Source organism: Simochromis diagramma, unplaced genomic scaffold (genome assembly GCF_900408965.1).
Source record: "Simochromis diagramma unplaced genomic scaffold, fSimDia1.1 OVJJ01000361.1, whole genome shotgun sequence".
Lineage (NCBI taxonomy): Eukaryota > Metazoa > Chordata > Actinopteri > Cichliformes > Cichlidae > Simochromis > Simochromis diagramma.
This window is the reverse complement of record NW_024386860.1, coordinates 7,776,518-7,789,891: the sequence shown is the minus strand read 5'-3', so window position 1 is coordinate 7,789,891 and position 13,374 is coordinate 7,776,518. Positions and strand designations below refer to the sequence as shown.

Genomic DNA, 13,374 nt, shown 5'->3' with positions numbered 1-13,374 from the left:
CTCATATAATGTTTTTTCTTTATTTTCACTGCTTTCTACACTGTAGATACATACTGATGACATCAATTATATGAACTGTAGCAAAGAAAAAATTGATAAATAAATATGATAAATATGTTTTATATTTTAGATTCCTTAAAGTAGATACCCTTTGCTTTTTTGGCATTGCTGCAAACCCTTGGCTTTCTCCCAATGAGCTTTATGATGTAGTCACCTGAAATGGTTTCAACTTTACAGCTCAGCCTTGTCAGGGTTCATTTGTGGAATTTCTTGTCTTCTCAATGGGTTTGGGACCATCAATTGTTTTTGCAGAAGTCAGGTTGGTACACAGTTGACAGCCCTATTTGACAACTGTTAGAATTCATATTATGGTAAGAACCAATCATCTAAGTAATGAGAAACAACAGTCCATCATTACTTTAAGAACTGAAGGTCAGTCAGTCCAGAAAATTGCTAAAACTTTGAATGTGTCCCCAAGTGCAGTCCTAAGATTCATTCAGCACTATGACGAAACTGGCTCACAATGAGGACCACCCGAGGAAAGGAACACCAGGAATCACCTCTGCTGCTGAGGATAAATTCATCAGAGTCACCAGCGTCAGATATCACAAGTTAGCAGTGCCCAGATAAATGCCACACAGAGTTCTAGTAGCAGACACATCTCTGTATCAACTGATCAGAGGAGACTGTGTGAATCAGGCCTTTATGGTCAGCTGCTAGGAAACCACTACTAAGGAAAAGCAACAAGCAGAAGATATTTGTTTGAGCCAAAAAACTCAAGAAATGGACATTAGACCAGTGGAAATGTGCACTTTGGTCTGATCAGTCCAAATTTGAGATCTTTAGTTCCACCCGCCATGTCTCTGTGGGATGCAGAAAAGGTGAATGGATGGTCTACATGCATGGTTCCCACAGTGAAGCATCGAAGAGGAGGTGTGATGATTTGTGGGGGTGCTTTGCTGGTAATACTGTTGGGGACTGTGCTGAACAAAAGAATGCGTAAATGCTGGTAGTTTGACTGCAAAAAAAATATTTTCCTTATTCTTCAGAGTGGAAAATAGGCCCGAGTCAAGCACGCCATTGTCTTGCCATGCCTTTTGTCATTGTTGCATGTCATGACAGCTCCTACTGAGAATTCTCAGTACAAAACTAGGTTAAGCTGCATCACCATAAGTGCACATGATGTTGATATGAAGCGTTATTTTATTGGATCATTAATAATTATTAATAAAAGCTTATTTTATCCTTTTAATAATTTTATTTAGCAAATAAACCATTATTTACTAAATGTTATACAAATTTGTTGTTATTGTAAAATGTAAATAAAATAATGTTTTTAGTGGTTCAAATTTCTGGACTGCAGTTAGGTCAGGTTAAGATGCACACAAATGTTGCTGTACTAAGTTAGATGATAACAAGTACAACCAGTAAAATTTATCAAATTTACAAAGAATAAAGCTGTAATGTTAATTAAAAAGTAAAAAGTAAAACATTTTGTCAGTGGATAATAATAATTTCTTTTGAACATCATTTTGAATGCACAGAAAATAGGCAGAGATTATTGGAACTGAATGTGTGCGGACAAAATAAAATGGCAGCAAATAAAAAGAAAACTTATTTCAATGCTTGCAATGATGGTAGTTCACCATATCAACATTACCTCTAATTTCTATTATTCAAAATTATACCAAAAGCCAGAATAAGGCCTTGCCTATTAGATCTATTCTGTGTTAAGCAATAAAGTCGGTTGCCTCTTTGTATGTTTTCAGATGGGTTCTTTCTGTTCTAGAACAATGCCTATCTTTGCTCTAACAAAGGGAAATAATTTTATCTGGGTGTTTCAACAGTGTTTTTCTGGGTGATGACAATCATCCACCACATCAGAGATGTTTGTGCAAATTACCAGCATTAACACTTACCATTATCCCCCTTTCCAGGAACCCACATATGGACATGAGCCTTTATTTATCTCTGATGCACATCTCTCATTCCTTTCACATTTTTACAGCCAGTGGTCTGTCCTTGTATTCTGTTTGTTTTTGGGGGGGGCACTTGCACCTATGTTAAACTCTGTTAACATGATGAATATTTATAGATCCTTATTTTACTTTTACTGTTTATTTTTACTAAATCTGAGTGAGACCTTCCTCACGTCTGAGCTAGTCTAAACCATATGGCTCTAAAGCAGACAGACATACAATGCCTTAACTAAAAGGGAAGAAAAACAACAAAAAAAGCAAAAAACAAAACAAGTGAAAATGAGGATGTTGCTTCAAAGAATGTGGAACAGCTTGGTTTCAAAACAAGATAAAATTCTTTCCTTTAGGTGTCAGAAAGGTGAACAGACCACTGTCACACGCATCATTGGTTTTTGTTATTATACGGTGTCATGGCAGCTGCTACTGTGAATTCTGAGTACATTAGTGTTAACTGTCGAAAGGGTGGTGTGATAAAGTTTAGAAATGTAAAAACATCAAATGAAGTGTTTCACAAGTGAAATATGACTGAAAATAAATGTTAATATAAACAAGGTTTTGCCTTTGTATGCAGGTTCTATAAATAATATATATATATATATATATATATATATATATATACACAATTATTATTGTATTTAAGATTTTGGATTTTATTTTTATGTGCAGTTCAGTCCTTACAGCCCCGTGTTTGCTTCGTGGCATTAAGAAAGTAGTGTGTGCTGCCAAGGGGAGACATGGGTTTTCATTTTTATTTTTATTTTTGGTAGTCTGCACAAGTGTATACTTTCACTTGATGTATAATTTTACACACAGTTAGTAAAGCTGCAAGTTTCACACTTTAGGCATTGACATTATGTTAGTCTTCTTAATCCAGCAGGAAACACTTGTAAAGACTAAACAAAAGATCTGATTAAAAACAATCAAAGGATTTTTATTTGTATTTGGGAAAATTCACAGTCACATATAAGTTCATTTTTTATGATCTATGTATACGTTACTTCTAAGCACATGTTTGAGTCCTGATTCCAAATGTTTAGAACCACATTTGGGTCCTCGATAATGTAACAAAGCAAAAGGCTTGAGGCATACAGAATAGAAAAGCACCCTTTACGTTGTAGTTTCCAATATTTCTGGTTTATCATTGCATTTCTGCACAGAGAATGTGTCACAGTACATTAGTCAGCAGGGCATTTGTAGGCACAGACTTATATCTGTTTTACAACTTCTTGAAGAAAAAAAAAACCCTGTTATTAATGTGCCTTGTTATTTGTTGAATCTGAAAAGTGTTAGAATACTGCTTGAATTTTTCTGTTTTTCCTGTTTTTGCCAACAGTTTAGATTAGTCAGAATCTGGCAGTGAAAAATTTGTGTTTGATTGTCTTTTAGACACATTTAAATTTTATAAAGCAGAACTGTGATAAAGCAGCCGATTTCTGAATGCTTCCTCACAGAACAACTGTCCAGGCTGAACATGTCCTTACTCAGTGTGTGGCAAATGGTTTTATCCTTTTATCATAATAAACATTCTCCTTATGCTCTTTATACCTAGTTTGTATTGCTATGTTGTTTTTTGAAGGAAACTTCTTGTATTATCTTGTATTGTCTTTGTCAGACTATAATTAACAAGTTATTTTGTGTGCTGATTGCTCTAACGTTTACTGTTTACTTGTTTACACCCTGTTAATTTGCCATGCTTGAAGTAGATTACAAATCAGAAAAATTAGTTGGTGAAAATTGATAAGGGATTCCTGACCAAGCATCAGACTGAGAGTCGGGAGCAAGAGTTTGTTGTTGTTGTTGTTGTTGTTGTAGTTGTAGCTTCCAAAACAATTGTAATACTCCATCTTCCTTCAGGCCTGGATTTAATGGAGTGTGACATTATGATAGTAAGCAATCCTGGAAAATCCTTGAAATAACGTCCTACTGTCTAAGTTAAATAGTCTTTATCATAGCAGTAAGTCATGATCACAATTAAAATCAACTCTTTAAAGTTTAACTTTTAAATACAACAAGCAACTGTGGATTATATTGATAATTAATTTCGTTAACTTCCATTTTTGAATATTGTGACTGATATATTGTGACTTCCAGGAGATGTAATATTCTGGAAGCCCTGGATGTAGAACACAAGCGAATAAAATCCACAGTGTCATCTTAGAGTAGAACAGACACTCAGCGTGATCAATAACACATATGCAAAGAGATATGGATTATTAGGTGATCATTAGCTGCCTGGAACAGAAACCTCCAAACAAGTCGAATAGAGAATCACTGGATCTGGATCTGGAAGTTTGTAATGGAGGATATAGGTACATTGTAGATACTATGGATCATTTCACCCAACAAGTCAGCAAAAACTGGAGCTGAAAAGATCTTTTTAGACTTTGTACTCAAGTATCATCATCAGGGAAATGAGTTGGCCATTATGGAACAATATCGCAGCATCCAAGCCTGACAGACAAAGCCTTGTTATACAACTGAAAACAGTCAAAGGTGAGAGATTTCATTGATCAGTCCTCTTTTCCAACATTTTTACAAATAAAAGAAAACAGAAGATTTGATGAAGTAGATGACTGAGATCCACATCCACAGCCAACTCCCACAACAAAATATTTGTTTCACATCAGAGACAGAGGAAAGATAATATAGTACCTTGGGTCATCTATCAATTGCACACAGAAAAAAAAAAAGTTCTCCACTAAGAGTAAAAGACAAAAGGTTCATAGTCAAATGTTGAGTTTATTATTGTTATCAACTGTTGTTTATGTTTTCCTGGTAAAAATTAGGTGTGAAGTGGAATGTCTTTAAGTAATGCAAATACTCATGATTTGTTAATGTCACAGACATCAGATAACAGGAAATGATGACGTGGGCTAAAGCAGGACCAAATCTAGATAGAATATGCGTGACTCCCTGATGTGTCAAGCACGTAGCTTTAGTTGTATAAAACTGGTTCTAACACTCCTGTCACAGGCACAACTTCTCATGCAGATGAGGAAGAGACAAGCGTGGCACAAGGTAAAGACAAGTTTCATATTTCTATGAGAACAAACATAAAGTTTGATATATATAAATCTTTAATATTTATATATTTTTTAATTTTATGATTGCTTTTTCCTCATTCTTGGTAGAATCTCTATTGACTTAAGTTTCATCAAAGACGCACCATGAGGATGAAAGGATGTGTTTTTATTTTTGTGATCATGGCAATTTCTGAAGCATTCTCCTTAAACCCAGTAAGTGATTAGTTGCATAGTGATATTTCAGAAATCGTGAATATCAATATGCAAAGAGAACTTAAAGAGATTTTTTATATTATTTGTCTGGTTTGTTTTGTGATGAAGTTGTTTGAACAATAATATTGAATAATAAATATCAGCTACTGACAATGACTTTGTTTTTTCAAAAAGAAAAACAAAAATTTTAATTTTGCATGTTGACCAACAAGTATGGTGTGTGTTTTCTATCAAAGCTTAAAATGTAAAAAATAAAAATAAAAAACATTTATTCACAGTACTACATAAAGTATGTTAAATGATGGAACATTTAGTTTAATACTACTTTGATATTTTTACAGAATGGACTAGAAATAGTGGGTAAGTTCTATTTTTTTAATTTTCCACTTTTATTTTGATGAAATTCTTTTTTTTTTAAATATTTAAAAAAAAAAACTGTATACAAAAATACCTCATCTGTTTTTGTAGATGTTGGTGAAGTGAAGGACATTCCTGAAATAAACAAGGGTAAAGTTCAACATGTACTTATAACTAAACCTTTTTATAAGGAGATTTTTGTTCTTTTAGCTTCATGCAACTGTACTTGAATATTAGTGACTTGTTTCTCATTTTTTTAATTGTATTTTAGAATTTTTACATGATGATATTTTGGAGGTGAGTCTTTGTTATGAAGATAAAAAATCTATTTATTCTAAAAACATCTGTGTACAAAGTAACTTACTGCATTATGTCACAATATACATGTTTCTTATACTTTAGCCTATAGGCAAGCAGAGGAGTACCATCATTAATGAAAACATCCTGTGGACATCTCCAGTCCCCTACCTCTTAAATAATGACCTTGGTAAATATGTGTTTTCTTACAAATACACCTGAAATAAGTCTTTATTTCTTTATTTCTATGGGAATACATCTTTGTGATGTCATACCGGAAAATGCATTTTTTTCCCATGTCAGCTGGACTCTTTTGACACATAGAAGCCACATAATGAAAAAGAAAACAGCAGCATGTGCGAGTGCACAGAGCTAATTTAATGGAATAGTTTTGCAAAGTAACCACCCACGCCTTTGCTAAAACCGGAAAAAAAAAATTTTATAACTGTATGCTTTAGCACCTTAGAGCAAAATGCATGGGCAAGGCAAAGGACCTTTATTGATTGTCTAAAATATCTTCTTCTTTTCTTTTAATCTCTATAACACAACATTGGTAGACATTAATTCTAAAGGAGTCATTCTGAGGGCATTTGACCAGTTCAGATTGAAATCATGCATTGACTTCAAACCAAGGGACTCTGAGGACTATTACATTTCTGTCAAACAGTTAAATGGGTATGTTTTTTTCTGCTCTTTGTTGTTGTTGTTGTTGTTGTTTTTAAAAATAAAATTTCCTACTTAGCTGCAATTAGCATAAATATTCTAAAAATGACTATGCTGATTTTTCAATTAGACTTTTTGTTCCTTTAGTTTAGTTTAATTTGTGACATATATATATATATGTGTGTGTGTGTGTGTGTGTGTGTGTGTGTGTGATATACTTCTGCTCTTGCTCTTGACGAAGGCGGTTGCACTTTTCTCCTCTCCTCCTCCTCCTCTCCCTTAGCTTCCCTGCTTAGCCTCTTGTGTCCTTGTCTAGTCTCGTGTTTTTTTGTATTATTTTTCCCTGGAACACTCTCTCACAGTCTGTTCTCTAAAACCTAAAAGAGGAATTATGGATTGGATCAACTGGTCCCTAAATGCAATTGACACCCCTTTCTCAACGAAAGGTTGGGCTTGGGTGAGCCTGAGTGCTGAAGATATCTACCTATTTGGAACCATGGTAACAGGGTTCTGGCTGATCTGAGCTGGCTTGGCCCTGACTTATCGAAGAATTAAGAAAGCGGAACCGGCTGTTCAAACCCCCACAAGGCTGCCCGCTGGGATTGAAACGATGTGATTGAAACGATTGCTGCACTCAATGGGCTCATTGAGTGCAGCACGGATAAGATCTTGGAAAGGCTACGGCTGCTGTGAATACTCAGAATAAGATCTCTGACTGCAGACTGGATTACATCTCAGAGGGCTAGCTCGGAATAACATCTCTGAACGCAAATTGGATGACATCTCGGGGAGGCACACTGTCGTGAGTTCTCAGAAGCGGCTCCTTGAGCACAAGAAATGACAACATCACAGAACGCAAGTATGGCGAAGCTCGCGGCTCTCCAATGGGAAATTGAGAGACCAGTGTTGGACTGTAGAACTGCTTTGAAATTCATATGAGCTGTTCGCACTAAAGTAAGAAACACCATCACTTCATGTGGATACCCTCTCGGCGCCAGCTGCGGCCGCAAGGTTGCAGCCGAACAAAAACACCCTGATAACGACTGTTTAGACTGTTCCTTCCCATTCCATGCAAGGCCACCTGGGTTGGCTGGAAGACTGTTTACTTAGCCTAGCAGGGCGAAGGACACTGTCTCAGCTGAACTCTGGACACACACACACATACATATACACTGATATGCACACACTCATCCCCCCTCCCTTTCCAAATGCCTTCGACGCTTATTCCCTTCCGATGCTGACGGTGGATCAAGGAGACCAGCGCACAGGCTGCAGGACCGGATACTGTCTAAATCAGCTGTCTCTCACCCTTTACCCACCCCTGTTGCTTGTCATGTGTTTCTTTGGTGTATTAAGAGTTTTTTCATGTGCTATGTGCAGAGGTGTTTTTTTCTGTTCTCAAACTGATCTCCCTGTTGGAGCTCAGTCTGGGGGGAGTTATTTTTTCTCCTTATCTTTCCTCATGTGGTGCATTTTCCATTGTTATACCTCTCTGACCTGTCTTCCCCATGTGATGTTTTGTGTAATGTATGTATGGTGGGAGGGTAAGATGGCGCTGCCATTGCGTGCAATAGGTCGGCAGCCTTATGAAATTTCCCCTTATGGGACTAATAAAGGTATATCAAATCAAAATATATAGTTCTAGCAAAAGAACAAGATGAATACTGTGAAATTTTTAAGAATGGTTATGTTTTTGTTATTCCTTCTCTGATTTATTTAATTGTGATTTTATAGATTACACTAAATAAATTACAGAATACATAACTAGTTATAGGACAAATATTCATCAGTGTTCTGCCTTTAATTTCAGATGTTGGTCATACATTGGACGAATACTTTCCAATGGACAGGAACTCTCCATTGGAACAGGCTGTGGTTACATTGCAATTGTTGAACATGAGTTCCTTCATGCTCTTGGCTTCTACCATGAACAGTCCAGATATGACAGAGATGATTATGTGACGATTAACTCTGAAAACATCCTAGAGGGTTTGGTTAACACTTATACTAATTATAACAATGTTAATGTCTTTGTTCGATATTTCTATTCAAATACTTATCTTAAAGCTGCATAAAGCAGTCTGCAAAAATATAATAACCACTCTGAAATGGTTAAAATAAAATCATAACTATTTAATAATTTGAGATAGAGTCATAAAATCAATGAAATCACTATAGTGAGTATACAAAATATTTCCTTTTATGATTTGACCTTCTCTCATATTATCAAAATATTTTCAGTATCTGTTTTCTGTATCTGATGTTTGGCTTTTATATATGATTTTTATAGCTTACAAGAGAAACTTTAGAATAGTTGGCAGTGATAAGAGCACCACCCATGGAGTCCCATATGACTATTTGTCCGTGATGCACTATGGCAAAGATGATTTCACCAATGGCAATGGATCTACAATTATCACCAAAGACCCCAAATTCCAGAATCTTATTGGTCAACGAGAGGAAATGAGCACTAGTGATGTTCAGGAGCTGAATCTACTCTACAAATGCAGTAAGTGCTCAACGATTATGGGGACCAGCATCCAGTTTTAGGAATACTCTGGGATTACTGGTTAAAGTTACTAAGGACACCGTGAGAATATTGTGCCTTTAACCAATAGAAAGTAGCCGTTTTCTTTGTCACACTTACATTGGTAAATAGTTTTATATTGTTTTTAGAGTTACTACGCGCATTTAAACTTAGTAGGGCTCTTTACTGGGGTTTTTTACTTGTATTCATGAGGCCATAAATTTATATATTATTGAATTCCAAAATATCTATTATGATCACTTTTTGAACTGGCACAATGATCAAGTCTATTTGTCTTAAGAAAAGTTCAACAAGTCACAATTATGATTTAAAAATGATTTAAACAAACAGACAACCACGCTCATATTCACACCTATGGTCAATTTATAATCAGCAAAAAATCCCACTCTATTTGTTTAATTCATACAAAAATCAACATGCCGGGATTGCTATGTGTCAGGCTGCAATTTCAGCAATATCATGGGTACTCCAATAATCAACTTTCTGTTGCTCATTGTCAATAATTAACTGAGCCTAAAAGTGCTGAATGTGTGTAGAAAATTGCTCACGTGAAAACAGTTCACTCCCTTGAGATGACAGTTTTGTGAGTTGACAATTTTGCCTTTTCCCTCCAATCTTCCTTGGAAAAAAAAAAACCTTGCACTTTTAATTAATCTCTACAGGCACATCCATTGCCTTTAAGATGTACTGTGGCTTTACTAATGGGACCATGTGTCAAATGAACCGCTGTTCAAAGAGTGGCAATGGCTGGGAAATGGTAACTGGTGTTTATGGTGGTCCCAGCTCTGACCACACCAATCTGCCCAGTGGAAATGGTAATCAAGGTAAGGTCTCAAATATTCCATTTTTTTTATTGCAGTGTTTAATATACAGTTTGAAATGGAAAATCTAGTTTTCCAACTCAGCATTACTAACATCAAAAGTAAGCTGCCAGAGATAATAATAAATACTTTTGATACTTAAGATTTAAAGATAATTTTGAACTGTATTGTAGGTCAGGATGCAGGTTACTTCATGTATGCTAGCACAGAATCAGGTAGGAAGGGAGACTCAGCCTGGCTGGAGACAAAGAGGATGAGTCCCCAGAGGGAGTGTCATGTCCAGTGTCTGCAGTTCTACTATTACCACAATGGGAGCCAGACAGATGAACTTAACATCTGGATCAGAGAGTTTCAAGATGAATGGGACTCCACAGGAACTCTCTACCTAATGGGACAGATCAGTGGTAATGAATCATTTGCGTGATTATTTATGATGATTTTCTCCAGAGAAAGTATAAATGTTTCACATTTCACATTTTGTCATGAAGACATATGTCACATTCACCTATTACTCCAAAAATTCTCCCTCCAGGTCCACTGACATCTCACTGGACTCTCCACCATGTTCCTCTGAATGCCACCAAGCAATTCCAGGTGGAGTTTGAGGTTCGTAAAGGAGCAGGAAACTCTACAGGTGGCTTCTCTATTGATGACATCAATCTATCAGAGCTCGAGTGTCCAGATGGAACCTGGCAGATTAATGATTTTGAAAGATTTTGGAACAGTACTCATACTCCAGACTGGATATATAGCCCACGCCAGTATTCCAGTGAGGGCTATGCTTACCGGGTAGCGTTATATCTAAGGCAGACAGATTTTGGAGTATTTGTCCAACTTGTCTCTGGTGTCTATGATGACCAACTGCAATGGCCTTGCCCACAAAGGCAATTTACTGTCCAAATGGTGGATCAGAACCCCAACATCCAGCTACAGATGTCAAGGCAAATGAGTCTCACCACTGACCCAAATCTGCTAAACTCCACTCGTACGTTTGCAGAAACATGAAGTAATGCTTAAAAAAATTGTACTCACTAAATTATTAGCCTCTGTGTTACATATGCTTTCTATAAACAGGTGTTCGCTTTTGGGGGAGACCTCGGGATGTTGGAAATCAAATTGTTGATGAAAACAATGAGACCATCTATGCTAATAACCTGTATGGTAGATATCATTTTGCATCTTTGGAAGACATCCAGTCGAGAGATTACCTCAAAGGAGGGAGCACCATTTTCATCTTCAGTGTACAAGGCAAATTTAAATAATTTCATTCCTAAACTTATATAATGTACTTGAAACGTTTACAACAGAAATGTATGAAGTGCATGAAAGTCTCTGTATATATATTTTAAATGTCTTCTTTCAATAGATCTCACACCTCTAGTTAATGGAAGTTCACTGCCTTGTCCTCAAGTAAGAACAGTAAAAATTACACATCCTCCTGGAGACCAGGATAAAGGACCTTGCTCATCACGGTACACAACTTACTAAATTAGGATTCATACAAAGAGAAAACTTATCATATGAAACAATATACAAATTCATAAGAAAATAGCAGTAAGCAGTTTGTATGTCTGTTGTTACTAGATCTGAAAGCTAGTGCACACTAGTGCTAGAAACTCTAGCACTGACTTCTGCACCCATGAAAGTTTTAATAGACCTCTCGAAAATGCTTTTACAGGATCTCAACCACCTCGATTCCTACCTCATACACAACAGATGGCAGGTACTGCAATGTTCTCAAACATTTCCTGTTTTTTTTTTTTAATAAATAGAAAGTGTTTCTTTCAAACAGAAACACTAAAACTCTTACACATATAAGAATTTTGACCTACCTGTTAAAAATACTTTGATGTTTACAGGATCTCACCCACCACAATTCCAATTCCAGACACAACAGATGACAGGTACAACAATCATCTGTTTGTAAGATCATGTTGTTGTCACAAGCTGTAAACTCTACTGGACCTGAAATTTTAGACATTCTACTGCTGAACACAGTATAATTTTGTGCTCAACACAAAAAGCTCTGTTTAAGAATAGTCATCAGCAAAACTTATAGTGAAGCAGCACATGCAGAGGCTTTGTGTACCAATGGAGGAATAGGGTGAGATGGTGAAAGCTGATCTGCAGTGGTGAACACTTAATGGAGTAGACAAAAGAAAAAGAAAGGAAGCTGTAATCATTTCAATATTTGATGCAGGATTTGAAATCAACATGTTAATTTCACATACATACCGTATAATGCTTTGACTTACACATGACCTTGCCCAGTGATGATGATGACACTAGTAATGCTAATATTAAAGTCTTTTGTCTCTGCCCATGTATTTCTTGTATGGGTAATAATGATTTATGCAGTGACCCACAAGAATATAGTCACCAGCCAATCAGAATGTCTGTAATTCACATTTGCCATAATAATGAATTGTTTTCAGTACCAATGTGTAAAATTACAAGACAACTGAGTGTATTATTTGTTGCAGCTTACAGCACACATAGATTATGCCCAGTAAAACACAACAGTGCTGATGGCGATGTACACCTTCTTCTGAAATGTATAACTTATTTAATTCCTTAATTCGTTTCTTTGTGTTTTAGCCTTTTTGGATTCTCTCCTGGTATGATGGCCTCTCCTGTCCTCACCCTCCTGCTAGCACTGATGCTTTTGATGCCTTGATGTGTATTTCATCCACATCTGGAATCTTTACATGAGCAGCACAATTGACGCTGCCAGATTACTTTTTGTTATTTTTGGATTTTGCTTCTGTATGACCTGATAACTATCTGATCCTTTTTCATTTATTATAGATTTTCCTAATATAGCGATTTGTTTTTTTGGTGCAGGAACTTTTCATTGTGGTTTTTGTTTTTAAAATAATCATTTGCAACAATGTTTTCATTTTGTGTATACAATATAGCGACTAAAATAAAGGAAGCAAAAAATATGTAAAATATGTGTAGCTTTTAAACTGCTTTTGACCAATATCAATTTATAATCATATGATAGTTTTGTTTACTGCAATTTTCAATCATGTGCAGTCCACATAGTTTGAAGTTACTATAATATAGTGTGTGTGTGTGGGGGCGGGGGACTATACTACTATGATTAGCAACAGTGTGCTTTCTTGGATGTTGGCGTTCCGATGCTCAACAAAAATAAATAAATAAATAAATAACCTTTAAAACAAAATGTAAATGAACTCTTCTTGTGATCAATTTAGTTTCATTGATTTTACACACATATAATTTCTTTGGTTTGGCACCCATGAACGACAGCTTTTCACACACTCCCCCCTTCTGTTCTCCCATCTCACTATAAAAAAGGAAAATCTCATTAGTCCAATCACCTCCACCTCCAGCCTCCCTGGCACCGCCCCTTGAGCTCACTGCACCACCCCTCCCCTGCAGCTGACCCAGGGACCACAGCTCCACCACACACAAACATTCTTGGTTCATGATTTTTTTTTCAGCGT

General features: G+C 36.2%; 1 protein-coding gene across 3 annotated transcripts; it reads left to right on the top strand.

Annotated features, from left to right (window-relative positions):
- Positions 1 to 4,883: 4,883 nt before the first annotated feature.
- LOC120732566 (meprin A subunit beta-like) lies at positions 4,884 to 12,972 on the top strand. Of its 3 annotated transcripts, XM_040030268.1 has the most exons (17): positions 4,884 to 4,997; positions 5,111 to 5,215; positions 5,557 to 5,575; positions 5,684 to 5,722; positions 5,844 to 5,869; positions 5,975 to 6,059; positions 6,427 to 6,544; positions 8,343 to 8,521; positions 8,823 to 9,041; positions 9,743 to 9,904; positions 10,075 to 10,305; positions 10,434 to 10,886; positions 10,976 to 11,149; positions 11,268 to 11,373; positions 11,580 to 11,624; positions 11,761 to 11,805; positions 12,500 to 12,972. In XM_040030268.1, exons 2-17 carry the CDS (start codon positions 5,147 to 5,149, stop codon positions 12,576 to 12,578), a joined length of 2,049 nt encoding a protein of 682 aa, XP_039886202.1. In that variant the 5' UTR covers positions 4,884 to 4,997; positions 5,111 to 5,146; the 3' UTR covers positions 12,579 to 12,972. The 3 variants fall into 3 exon arrangements, with proteins under 3 accessions (XP_039886202.1, XP_039886205.1, XP_039886204.1); XM_040030271.1 differs by lacking the exon at positions 11,580 to 11,624; XM_040030270.1 differs by lacking the exon at positions 11,761 to 11,805 and having other exon boundaries at positions 11,580 to 11,629; positions 12,510 to 12,972.
- The last annotated feature ends 402 nt before the right edge of the window (positions 12,973 to 13,374 follow it).